This window comes from Molossus molossus, unplaced genomic scaffold (assembly GCF_014108415.1).
Source record: "Molossus molossus isolate mMolMol1 unplaced genomic scaffold, mMolMol1.p scaffold_m16_p_15, whole genome shotgun sequence".
Taxonomy (NCBI): Eukaryota; Metazoa; Chordata; class Mammalia; order Chiroptera; family Molossidae; genus Molossus; species Molossus molossus.
In genome coordinates, this window is record NW_023425350.1 from 50,921,611 (window position 1) to 50,935,853 (window position 14,243).

The 14,243-nt window shown below is 39.9% G+C and overlaps 1 protein-coding gene across 3 annotated transcripts in view; it reads right to left on the reverse strand.

Moving 5' to 3' along the window:
* Nucleotides 1-14,243, reverse strand: part of AAK1 (AP2 associated kinase 1) — a 166,863-nt gene that overhangs the window by 88,723 nt on the left and 63,897 nt on the right. For all 3 annotated transcript variants that reach the window (XM_036262702.1, XM_036262703.1, XM_036262704.1), the window contains one exon: nt 208-326. In XM_036262702.1, the coding sequence (XP_036118595.1) occupies nt 208-326 (119 nt within the window). The remainder of the gene's footprint in view (nt 1-207; nt 327-14,243) is intronic.

The window sequence follows — 14,243 nt, forward strand, 5'->3', positions numbered from 1 at the left end:
AGAGAAACACAACGACTGATTGCCTCCTGCATGACCCCAATCAGGGCTGGGACGGAAGGAACCACAACCAAGGTACATGCCCTTGACTGGAACTGAACCCGTGACTCTTTGGTCTGTAGGCCAACGCTCCAACCACTGAGTCAAACTGGCCAGGGCTCCCCTTCCCCATTTTAAATAAGCAGTCTCAAGTCTGAGGAGCAGCCTTACCATTATCTGGATTTCTCTCTTGCACACCTGGAGATCATACTCATTGTTGACAAACATGCGTTTCAAGGCACATTTCATTCCGTTGCTTGTCCTCACCAGAAACACGATAGCAAATCCACCTGTGAGAGAAACAAATATACAAGCTCTTCTGAGTCAAGATGACTAAGGTGGCTGCTGTCACTGTTGATGGTGCCACTGCCAGCTTGCTCTAGGTCTGGCCTGGCTTAGAAGGCATTCTTAGATTCTCAGGACTCAGAGGCAATTGGGTGACAGAAATCAGAGAAATTGTTCCTAAACACCAATCTCAGGAAAAGGAACAGTAATTATCTTCAAAAAAACCTACAAATAAACAGATGAGCAAACAGATAAAGGGAAAAAACTAACTACATTCCAACTACTGCCCTAGGCACTTTGAGGGCGTTTAATTCTAACTACAATCCTGTGAGGCTCTGTTATTTTTCCCTTTAAGGTAACAATTACTAACTGAAGCCTTCTTAAATACTTTGAATTTGTTACAACTTAGTGTTCCACAAATCCTTAGAACTCCTAATCTTGACCTCATTCCCCAAACACCGTTTGAGGTGTTTGGTGCACTTGTTAAAGGGTTACAGATAGATAAGGTGCTGCAAAGCTGTCAAAGTTGTAGGCTTTGGTACAAGCAGCACTTTATACTAGACACTTAGTTCATCTACCTGCTCGTGTACCTTCATAAGTTAGTTTGAACTACTCTGTGCATTGAGCCTATGTAGCAAAAATAATAATAAAAATCATTAGTTTATATTTTGCACCAAGGTGATCACTAATTAGATGAAGGTGAATGCAGAGAGAAGTCATCAGTACAGAAACTTGAGCTGAGGTTATGGCATTGGTTTGGGGCTAGCAGCCACATGCAAAATTAATAGAGCAATAATCAGTGATCATAGAGATCTCAGGCCTGAGATATGACTTGAGTCCTGATTGCCACTCTAGTTCCTCTGAGGCCCACCAGCACTTGAGCACCTGATGTTTACAGCATTTCCTATTATATCTTTTTTTTTATTTTATCCTCGCCCGAGGACATTTTTCGATATTTTGTTCAGATAGAGTGGGAGGGAGAGAGAGAGAGAGAAACATTGACGTGAAAGGGACACATCGAGTGGTTGCCACCCACACAACCCGACCAGGGCCGGGGACAAACTGCAACCGAGGTACATGCCCTTAGTGGGTACCGAACCCCGGTCTCTCCAGACCGCAAGCCAATGCTCTAACCGCTGAGCCAAACCACCAGGGCTCCTATTACATCTTTACAACAATTATTCCTTTTTAAGTCAGCTTGAGTAAGTTTCTGTTCATTACAACCAAAGACAACTTTAATCATAAAGCACAGTTGCATGTTAAAATACACACATAAATCCGTGTTAAAACATTTTTTTAAATGTTTTTTATTTTATTTTTTTTTAGAGAGAGAGGAAGAGTGAGATAGAAACATCAATAAGCTGCCTCCTGCATGCCCCCTACTAGGGATTGAGCCTGAAACCCGGGCACGTGCCCTGACCTGGAATTGAACCTGGACCTCTCAGTCCATTGGACAACACTCAATCCACTGAGCCACACTGGCCGGGCTGTGTTAAAACATTTTTAATGGGTTCAAATGTTCCAATGCGTATTTTGATAATGATTTACTGGAAGACTACATGTTTGTATATTTCTTATCACTATGTTCTTCAGTATTCAGATAAACACTAAAATTTACCATATAATCTTTCTAAATTTTTAAAATTTTATTTCTAAATATTTTTATAGTTGACATACAATATTATATTAGTTTCAGGTATAAATCCCATGACTAGATGTTTATATAACTTATGAGGTGATCACCCGAATAAATCTCTAATTTCATCTCTTTAATCGTTGTACCTCAATAACATTTTCCTTTTTCTCCTAATACTTTAAAGTATACTTATACTGTTCAACTGTCAATTGTAATTCTAGAATTTTGAGTATTTACTAAAAAATGTTTTAACCCTCACATGCACTCAGAGAGATCCTGTCACACACACATACACCACCAAAAAAATCTCAATTCTAAGATGCATATTTTTTTACATTTTAACTTTTAGGATATCTGAAATTCTCTTGTAATAAATATGTACATTAAATAAAGTGCATCTTTGTCCCCCCACCCCAAAGCTATTATTCATGATGTATCTTATAATCAAGTAGAACTGGGGAAAATAATAGTATATTACAAAATCTCAATGTATATTTATACCTGTTTTGTGAACAGTCCAAGTGGGTTTTCATTTTATAGATATTTTGAATTTCGGGGGGAAAAAATCACAGAATTATAGACTTTGTACCAACAGTACTTCTAGAGGACATTAAGTCCAAGCATTTTGCTTTAGGGGTAGCGGAACCCAGTGAGACTTAGGAGTCCCACTGCCAGTTATGGGCAGAACCTGGAATAGTGTCAATTTCCTGATTGTCCAAAAAATGTTCCTTCCACTTAATTTATCTTAGAAAAAACTGCAATCTTCCTGATAGTGCTGACAGTGCTATAGAACAAAAGTTGGAAGAACAAAAGTTGGGAATGGCTATTTCCTGCAGTTCTGTGATGCATGGCACCACTAAAGAACAAGGCTGTCCTTTCAGAAGCAAGTCGATGATGCAGCAATTTGAGATAACTGCCACCAGATGGGAGCAGTGTAGTTTTCTTTACCAGGTAGCAAGATGACTTTTCCAGCCAGGACTGAAGAAATAAGTTAGAGACCTACCACACAATCTAGGCAAGTACAATTGGTTGAGAAGAGCCTGTCCAGATTCTCAAAGCCCATTACTGTCATAAATCTGAAGGCAGAGCAATGAACCATTGTGCCTAACACAGACAGAACCATGTTATTAAGCACCTATGCCCATATAAGGACTTATTTGATGGTGAGAAGCATTTAAATCAGGGTTCCTTGACCATGAGATCAAAACTGAAGCCTGACAGGACTGTCAATATGAAAATGTTGGCCACTATTAACTGTGTGGTTGACCAAACAAGGATGTAAATTACTAGAAGGTAGATAGCACCACTCAAGATACTTCTCCAGTACAAATCTGACACATGGATCTGAGTTCAGACCATTACAGAAGGCAGCTGTAAGACTGTCAACAGAGATGTTCATTTCAGATTGTGTTACATCCCAAAGGCTTGATTAAATGGAAAATTTTAGAGCTGAGGTGGGGACGGTTTGAACAGAGGGAAGAAAAGCTAACATTTAGTAGAGTCTGTGTCAGTCTCTCTGCCTATCTACATTTTTTAAAATGCTAAGATAATCTCCATGATTTCACTAGAATGCGTTTTTTGGATAATCCATGAATTTATTGAATCACAAAAGGAGAAAGAATCTGCTCCATTATGTGAGGTAAGCAAGTAAAACAAGCAAGGTAACTGTGGCACACATGTATCTTTGCCTATTAGATATGTAGGAATATTTTTTTACTTCCACAAGAAACATGTTTTCTCCCACTTTTCTTAAAATACATAGCACTTCTGTTCTAGGTTCCCCTCTGTATAAACATGCCCCAGAATAGTGTCTAACATATCAAGGGCACTCAAAAATGAATTAACTTTCCTCTTTATGTTACTACAGAGAATAGAAAAGGCTACAGAGAGTAGTGAAGACCGGGAAACTAAAGCATATGGCCCACATAAAGGAACAGCTACCACACAACTCCAGGTACTTGTTGCCCTGTTGGAATATGGCTCACTTCTAAGGATAAACTGGAAACCCAAAAATTTATTGAAATCTCCAGATTTAATACTGGCAACTAATCACACTTTCAATTAATGTTGAACAGGTTGACACTGTAGAGGCTAAACAAAACACATCCGGAAGGCTTTAAAGAGTCGTTGAGCCTATAGTTTTCTACCTCTGATCTAGTTCAACCCTGTCATTTTACTGATGGGAGAGGGGAAGTGACACAGCCAGTGTTACACAAAATTAAAAGATGACTTGCAAATAAAATCCAACATATATATATTAGCTCATATATTGGTTATCACAGTTCTTGCCTTTCTTCCCTTCAGAGGAGTTTATAAAATATTCCCAAGCTCCAACCAGCATTTGTAAATGACTTTATATTCTCTTAAAGGCATTTGAAAATAAATGGTTTTATTGATATATCCACAATAACTAAATGGGGTAGGTGAGCTACCTATTGTCTCCATTTTCGCAACAGGAAAGAGATGCTGAGAGATTAAGCTCCTTTCAGAAGAACACACAGAGCTTGTTAGTGGTAGAGCTCAGACTAGATACTTCATCTTTTAAAATCAACTTCATATGTAATACAATGCACCCATTAAAGTGTACAGCTGTATGCATTTCCACAACTGTATATACACTCTTACAAACATCACCACAATCAATCCATCACTGCAAACAGTTCCTTATGCCTCCTTGTAGGCATCCACCCCTCTGTCTCACACCATCTCATATAACATAACACCTGCTTTCTGTCCTATAGATTAATTTTGCTTGCTCTAAATGGAACCATACAGTATGTACTACTGTGTCTAGCATAATACTTTTGAAATTCATCGTCATTGTTACATGTATCCATTCAGTTTTTTAAACTGAAGATTAGTATTCCATTGTATAGATTTTTCCACAATTATTTTATCCATTCACCTGTTGAAGGACATTTAAATTATTTCTAGCTTTTGGCTATTATGTAAATAAAATGTTCATATAGAAGTCTTTTTTGTGTGTGTGGACATAGGTATTTATTTCTCTTAGGTAAATACTTAGGAATAGAATGGCTGGGTCATATGGTAAGTGTATATTCAGCTTTATAAGAAACTGCTTACCAGTCCTCCACAGTGGTTGTACCTTTTCATACTCCCAACTGCCACACGCGAGCAGAGTTCAGGTTGTTGCATATCCTCACCAACACTTGGTACTGTTGGACTTTTTATTTTAGCCATCCTTGTGAGTCTATAGTGATATTTCTTTGTGGTTTAATTTGCATTTCCTTATAGAGCCTTCATCATTTAAACTCCTAGGATTAGCTGCTCCCACCACTTTTGTAATAAAAGGCTTTAATTAGCATAGGATCATGGAGTCACCAGTGAAATTACTGAGATAACTTGAACTTTTCCCTCTCAAGCAAAGATGACAGAAGTACCTACTTCTCTCCTGAGAGAAGGCAAGTGAGAATTTGTAATACACAGAAGGGGGGATTATATAATCTCTACAATCTCTTTTAATTCTGACATCAACAAGAGATCATGGTCATCAACATCATTATCATGACTGAAACTTTTAAAACAAAACTTCCTCAGGAGCCTGATCATGATATTCAATACTGTATCAGCAATGGGGATTTTGAAAGACTAAGTGTAGTGCCTTCTCCTGGCCTGGTCTCAAATACTGAATCATGCTAGATGATATCAGACCCCAGGGGCAGTTCTGAATGAATCAAGACATCAGTGACTTTTACTAAGTAAGGAAAAGTGAGAGAGGGGGGAAGTAAGGTAAGCAGGAAGAAAAACATCAAACTGATGGTATGATCTGAGTAGCAATGTGCATGGAGATGGGAAACAGCTGGGCAGACAATGAGAATGATTAGACCATGACACAAAGAAGCCCATCATGGTGCTGAGGCAGGGTTTCTGTATTTGCTGCCAAAGAAATTTAGGTGGGTATTTTAAAACTGGGCCCAGATTCTAGGCACTAAAATCTGCTGCCTGATTATTCCCTGTAGGTTAAAGAAAACTTCTTTTGCTAACATCAGAGCTATCTACACCTTTAGGAAAGGCTTCCATTTATCTGAGATGAAACCAAAAAAACCAGAGGATATTAAAATGAGAGAAAACACCCAGACCCATATTCTGCTCCTGTCTTCCACTTTTCCATCTTACAAACTTTCTCGTTTAGAACAAGGTTTAACCCAGTGAAAGCTGCTTACTTAATGCAGTTTCTCTTTGAATTACCTGAGGAGAAATAAGCATAAAATAAAATAGCATGCTGAGACTTTTCTAAAGAATCAGATAGAGCTCAGTTAAAGTGGAATTTATCTGGCAGATGCAAAAGAAAGGGCAACACTGGACAAGTTACTGGATCCCTTTGGCCTCCATTTCCTCAACTGCAGAAATTAAGACTAAATTATTGGTTTTAAAACTCGGTTCCTCGCCCTGGCTGGTTTGGCTTAGTGGTAGAGCATCGGCCTATGGACAAATGAGTCTCTGGTTCAGTTCCGGCCAAGGGCATGTACCTTGGTTGTGGTTCGTCCCTGGCCCTGATCGGGGTCATACAGGAGGCAACCAGTCGATGTGTCTCTCTCACACTCATGTTTCTCTCTCTCCCCCTTTCTCTCCTTTTCTCTCCCTCCCACTCTATCTGAAGATAAATAGAAAAATATCCTCGAGTGAGGATTAAAAAAACATAATAAATAAAACTCGGTTCCTCAGAGCCCTAAGATTATAAGAGGTACGTACTTCAGTGGCCCCATGATGAAAAAAATGACTCCACTTAAGGGTAGGGCTCTGCACATACCTTTTTATCTGTTTAGTATTAATTCTAAAAAAAAAAAAAAAAAAAAAAAAAAGCTAGGAAAAAAAGGAGACAACTCCACTTTAAAGGAGAAGAAAAAATAAGCAAATATTCTTTAGCTCTATATAAAAGTATTGTGAAGAAAAAAGGACTACACCATTGCAAGTCATGCAAACAGCCCTTACCTACATGTCTCTTGCAGATATAAACGTGTACAAGCAGCTTCTGGGAAAAGAGGGCTGTGGCACTACATCTATTTCACATTAAGACCATTTAGCATTCCATTCGAGTCCAAGAGGATAGGTTCAAACTGTGGCTCAGGCAAGCCACAATCTCTCTGAGGCCCTGTCCTCTCACAGTAAAGGACCACTGAGATCTATCTTATAGCTTTGTGGAGGATTACATGATAAGCGTGACTATAGGTGTTGCCTCCTTACCTCCACTCCAACCCCCCAAAACATCTTTTGTATTTGTATGACAACTGACTTATCATAAAGTTCTCAATCTGGAATATTTTCTTGAAGCAAGGGCACAAACCCAAATGCCTATAGGGGCCAGACAGATCATCTAAAGGAGAGAAAACAATCCAGGTGTAAGAGTCTGGTGACACAGACTCACTGGGAGTGGGGAACAGTGGGTACTGCACAAACCAGAAAGTGCACGCACTAGCTCATGGGTAGCCATTTCTCAACTCTAGTCAGTTGTGGCCATGGCGGAATGTGGGCTGAGGATTACCAAGTTTTTATTTCCAGGAGAAGCTGGATTTTTAGGTAAAATCCCCTGATTTTTAAATCCAGGCAACAAACTTTTTTTTTCTTTATTGATTTGAGAGAGAGAGAAAGAGAGAGGAAGAGAGAGATAGAAACATCAATGAGAGAGAACATCAACTGGCTGCCTCCTGCATGCCCCCTACTGGGGATCAGGCCCACAACCTGGGCATGTGTCCTGACCAAGAATCAAACCAGTGACCTCTTGGTGCATGGGTCAACGTTCAACCAGCAACAAACTTTTAAAAAACTCTGTCACACCCTATGCAAGTTAAGGAAAACCTACTTCTACATGAGCACTGTACTAGACAGCCTTGTTCCAATCTTCATGGGAACCTTGTGAAGTAAGTAGGGCATGTATTACAATCTCCACTCTAATGGGAAACTGAGTGGCCTCCTTCGTTCTGCCATGTAGTGACAGGAACAGGGCTAGAATCCAAGTGTGCCAATTCCTGGCTCTCATCTTGGTCCAGTCTCTCCTGCTGCTTTCCCTCCTTCAGCAGCGTACCATGCAGGAACACTTCCACTTCCAGGGCAGGTTAAGAGCTAAGACACAGTAAAAGGCAAGGGAGACTGACCAAAGCTTTACCTCTCTAGCTGACCTGGTGGAAGAGAGTCCTCCGCACAGTGAGAACTGGGGTGCACTGTCTGCAGTGTCTGTGAACTCCCATAGGCAATGACAACCAAGATGCTTACAAACACCCACCTATAATATTTTCATATTAAAGACATTCTGCTAAAAGTTTCAGAAGGAACAAAAATTTTCTAAACTTCAGAACAGATGGCAAGGAGCAAAGCAAAGATTTCACAGGAGAAAAGGTCAATCTGAAGCATTCATCACAGCAGGAACTTGGGGTTTGTTTTTTTAACATTCATCTCTCCTCACTTGCCTCAAATTAAAAATCACCATGTGCCAGCTCCTTCCGGGGAACATGTCAAAGCAGTCCTTTGCCCAGGCAGAAAGAACACCCAGATGGGGGATGCCTTGAGGTATTCAACTTCCTCTCTCCCCATTGGGAGCTGTGGGTACAAGTCAGAGATTGGTGAACTCTGTCAGTGGTACAGAAACACCAGTGGAACCCAATCAAGACCACAGCCCAGAATGAACATGGGGCAGCTGGTTCTTCCTTTCTAGGACGGCAACAACTGGGGAGCATCTCCAGTTCAAGGGGTTTGGCAAGAGTATCCAAAAAAAAAAAAGACCTTTCCAGAGAGGTCACCTGCCTGCCTGGAACAAAAGGTTAGAGTTTTAAGAAATCAAGTTGGCTCATATACACCAGAGGCTGATGAATTACTGCCCATAGAACCACCTACTGGGCCTGGCCTGTCAACAGCTACGACCTACCGAAAGAGTGCCTTTCCCAGAGCTACCTGGCCCACCTTTCCTATACTGTTACCATGGGGTTAACTATCTGGCAAATGTAGACAGAAATGGTCAGAGACATCAGAAGGGTCATATCCTTTGTTCACTGAAATCCACTGAGTAGCTTCCCCATGCCAGATTAAGCCATTTTCTATTCTCTATACTATAGCTAGGTGATGCTTTAAATACAGAAGTTGAGTATCATTCACCAGTTTGAAACTCCTTAGTCGCTTCTCGCCCATCTCAGAATAAAACTCCAAATGCTGCGGATGGCAAGCAAGGCCTTATATGATAGGGTGTGGTCTCTCTCTCTCCATCATCATTCAAACACAACAGCCTCTCACTGCTCATTCTGTTCCAGCCATAATCACCTTTCTTCCTCAGTGTTGCTTATACTCCACCCTTCCGAAGGATTTCTTTGCATGCTTCTCCCTTTGCCCTATTCACCTGACCATCTATCTACTCCTTCAGGTTTCAGGCTAAGTGTTACTTCCATAGATGAGCCTTCCCTGACTGCCCCTGGCCCCCACTGTCTTCTTCTGACTAGGTTATGTCCCTTGTTATACACAAGCACCACATGCTTTTCCTTCAGGGCATATCGAGAGTATGGTTCGATGTCTTATTTCCTTGACCCCTGTAAACTGCACAAGGACAAGAACAATGACTGACTCACTGTGGCCTTTGTCATCCAGCACAGTGCCCACTACATTAAAGGTACTCTTGTGTTTGTTACACAGTGCGTTTGCCTAGTACTATAAAAAAAAAAAAAAAATACCTCCCCATAAAAAATCCCAAAAACAAAACAACAAAAAAACACTATATAGTCCCAGCCTTTCAGAAGGTTAGAATCTAGTTTGGGACAGAAGGGACACATTGTTCGAGAAGGCCCCTGTGTGATAATGTAGTCTACCCTCCAGAGAAAAGCCCAGTACAACTGAGAGCTTGTGAGACTGAAGCCCACTGGACGACATCCTGGGACAGTAAGTGCAAAGTGCAGCTTTATGGAGAGCTTTACAGAAATCTCTGTACTGTCAGAGAGTGACCCTTGTTCTATGTGCAATCCCTACTTTTAAAAACAACACTTGAGCTGGAAATAAAAACACTCTACAGTTGAGAAGGAAAAGAAATCAAACACCACCATGCTCAATCCTGCATCAATCTCTCACCTGAAGGAGTGGAGAGTCTCTTGGATATGAACTATCTCAGCCCCCTAAGCCACTGATGCCAGCAATCTTCTAGTAAGTGGTGTGCACACAAATAGAGCAGCTGAGGTCAGCCAGAGGGTGCAGCATCCATGCCCAGATTCGTCAGCCCTCTACCACAGACAGCCAAGCTCTGGCTCTGATCATTTCCACCAAGACTTGATGTATGTTACTGGTCCACATTCTCCAAAGGAGAACTGGGGTTCTAACAAAGCCAAAGTTCGGCTGGCATTCTCTCAGCTATCAGCTTTTAATTACAGAGCATTCCATTTTAACTTCATGCTTCAAAGCTTACTGCTTTTGTATTACAATCAGGCTAACTCCCTGTGTTCCAGAAAGAGCATCCTGTTCCAAAAAGAATATCACTGGTGTGGTGATCTGACTTTAGCAGCCAGGTTAAAAGCTGTGTCTTCTGTCCTACTGAGATATGCACTGACATCAAAGGTATATAACATAAAAGTTTTCAACTGTTCAGGTTTTGTTAGAACTGGTCTCCGGACACAACTGCTTTCTACAGGTCATCCCAATCTGCCTCAACCCTCCGAGTTGTCAGAGGAGATGAGTTCTCATTCTGGAATGCAAGATGACATTTTCTCATCTCCCAACTGTTAATTCCAGAGCATTCCAATTTGACTGCATGCTAAAGCCTTTCCTTTGAGGTTCAGGATATCTGACTGTACTACAAATCACTGTCATCAGCCAACCTCTAAGGTCATGGTCCCTCACCCAGTACTTGTGCACCAGTTCACAATCTCCTCCCCATCCCAACTCCTGCCATCACCCAAGGTGATTTCATTGAGTCTTAACAATTCTATCCCCTAAACCTCTCTAGAATCCATCCCCTCTACTCCATCCCTGATGTGTTCCTTCAAATTCTCTTTTCTTACCAAAACTAAAATAGAGTCCTATCTTTCTACACTTGGATCCTCTCTCTTCTAAAATTCATATCTAATAACTCCTTATAAGCATTCATTAGGTCCCCAAAGCCAGAATAAAAACCAAATTCTTTAACACAGCAGTGCGTAAGAACCTTTATATTTTCTCCTATTTCATTATGAAAAATTTCAAACACACAGTAACACTGAAAAGATCATTCTGCAAACATCCATATACCCACCACACCTAGAGTTTACAATTGTTAATATATGTCATACTTATTTTATCACATATTTATCATCCATCTATGTAAACATCAACTCATCTTATTTTTTACGCATTTCCAAGTAAGGTACAGACCTCAGTGCACTTCATCCTAAATACTTCAGCATGCATTATCTTTAACTAGTGTTCAGAGTTCATGATTATTTTGGGGGGTAGGGTAGAAATAAAATCAATTTATAGTGAAATGTAAAAATCTTAAGTGTATTACTGGATGAGTTATGTGTTTTTTTCTTTATTGATTTTAGAGAGAGAGGGAAAGAGATAGAAACATCCACGAAAGAGAACATCGATTGGCCGCCTCCCACATACCCCACACTGGGGATTTGGCCCACAACCTGCTCATGTGCCCTGACCAGGAATCGAACCAGGGACCTCTTGGTGCACGGGTCAACACTCAATCACTGAGCCTCACCAACCAGGCCTGAGTTGTTGTTGTTGTTTTTTATTGAATTTATTGGGGTGACACTGGTTAATAAAATTATATTGGTTTCAGGTGTACAACTCTATAATACATCAACTGTATATTGTATTATGTGTTCACTTACTATGGACAAATTTTGATAAAGGTATACACTTAAGCTACCTAAATCTCTATCAAGATATAAAGCCTTTCCATCACACAAAAAGTTCCCTCATGCTCCTTTCCAGACATCTCACCCTCATAGCCCTCTTAGAGGCAACCACTGTTTTGATTTTTTTCATCTATTACTAGTTTTGCCAGCTTTAGAACTTAATATAATTGGAATCATACAGTACATATTTTTTTGGTGTAAGGATCTTTTACCCATTATATAATTTACATTGTTGAGTGTACAGGGTAGTTTGTTATTTTTATTGTTGACTAATATTTCATTATATGAATAAATTTGGTTATCCTTTCTTTTACAGATAGACATTTGGGTTACTTCACCTTAGAGCTATTATGAAGAAAGTTCTACATGCATTCTTGTACAAGTCTTTTTGTATCATATGTTTTTATTTATCTTGGGTAAATACCTAATACACTAAATATAAGTGCTGGGTCACTGGGTAGGTGTTTATTTAATTTTATAAGAAATCTCCAGATCTTTCTCCAAAGTGGTTATATCATTTTATAATCCCACCAACAATGTATGACAGCTCTAGAGCCTTTATAATCTGAATACTGCCCTGTCCTGGCTTAATTCCATCTCCTAATACTCTCTCTTCCTCTACCACCAAGCTTTCAGAACTTTAAAGCTTTTTAAACCTTTTTGCTGCTTTACATTCAGAAGGTTTAAGCACGCTATTCCCTCTGACTGAAATTTCTTGTCCCAGTCTGCTTGAGAAAAGGAGTTTAAGATTGTTAAAATAATGCCTCTCTGTCAAGTCTTCCCTTTACCTGACCATAACCTCCAGGCTTTCATGTTATGGTACACATTTAGCCAGTTCCTCTATTTTTATACTTAACACAATGTATTATAATTATCTGTGATACGCTAATCTCTCCACTTAATAAACTAAGGCAAAGGGGGAGCCACTCTTTTCTGCCCTAGTAGAAACATAATTGTTATATTATCATAATACTTTATAATATATTATATGATACTTAAAAAATATAAAGTATATCTATGTACTTTATGATACTTTAATATTATCACTAAATACCAGTTTAAAAACTTCGAATACTATGAAACCTTAAGGAAGACATTCTACATTGTTTTCTAGGTGGGGCACTTGAAAAAAGAGTCACCAAAGAAAATTAAAATGTCAAGAAGAGCTTCTTATTTCTCTTGGAATCCTCAGGGCTAGCACAGTACTTGGTACATGGTAGATGATCAACAGCAAATCTAATAATGTTGTTTCCCTGCTTATAATTCTCTAGCTCTCAACCACCTACAATACAAAATCCCAACCTAATATGACATACAAAGCGCATCATAACCTGAAACTGTCCACAGTGACCTAAGTGCCAGGAAGCACCCACCAATGCCTCAGTGCTTTTTACTTATATTCTCTGGAATGCCTACCATCTCTTTAATTAGTAAACTTGCAACTGTTAAGTCTAAGTGTAGCTTAAACCAGGACTTCTATATGAACTTTCACCTAACAGAATGCCCACTTCTACATTACTTTCTTATCCTGATTATATCTCACTTGTCTGAATACCAGTCTTTCTCACTAGGGCCATATTCTCTTAGAGGGCACTGTGGGAAACACATTGGTCTAACTTACCATATCCTTCACCCCATGCTGAAATAATGACTAGATATGTTATCAAGTGACCACCTTCCAGCCACAGCTAACTGGACCAGGAATGGACAGTTGGCACACATTCCCATTGAGAATCTGAATGACAACCTCAGGAACTATAATCAGATGGTGTACAACCATACAGACTAGGCTGGTGGGTACTGTCAGTTAGGAACATGCTCATAAATAAGCAGAGTAGAGTGTTCTCCAAAAAGGCAAGAGAATGGGGCAGACACTGGAAGAAGCTGAAATCAGAGACTGTAAAGCTCCAAGGGGAGACAGAGAGACAGACAGAAGAGCCACCTGATAACTTTCCAAAACTCACAAAATCCAGCTTCATTTTCTGCTGTTGGGTTCCCTGTATTCATCCAACAAATCCCTTTTATTTTTTTAAAAGTTTTTTCTTTATTAATTTTAGAGGGAGGAGAGAGAAACATCGATGAAAGAAAACATCAACTGGCTGCCTCCTCCATGGCCCCCACTGGGGATCGGGCCTACAACCTGGGCATGTGCCCTGACCAGAAATTGAACCGGTGACCTCTTGGTGCATGGGTCAATGCTCAGCCACTGAACCACACCAGTCGGGCACAAATTCCTTTTTATTTACTCAAATTTGAATTAAATTTCTGTTCTTTGTACCTAACGACCTAAAGATACTTTGCATCAGTACGTTTATAGAATACACAAGCCTTGATACAATTTAAGTTTAATAATTTTAACTATTACAAGCTCTTTGACAGAAAGTATCCAGAACAGAACATTAAAACAGAGTATTAAAATTTGCACTTGAAGCCCTGGCCAGTTTGGCTCAGTG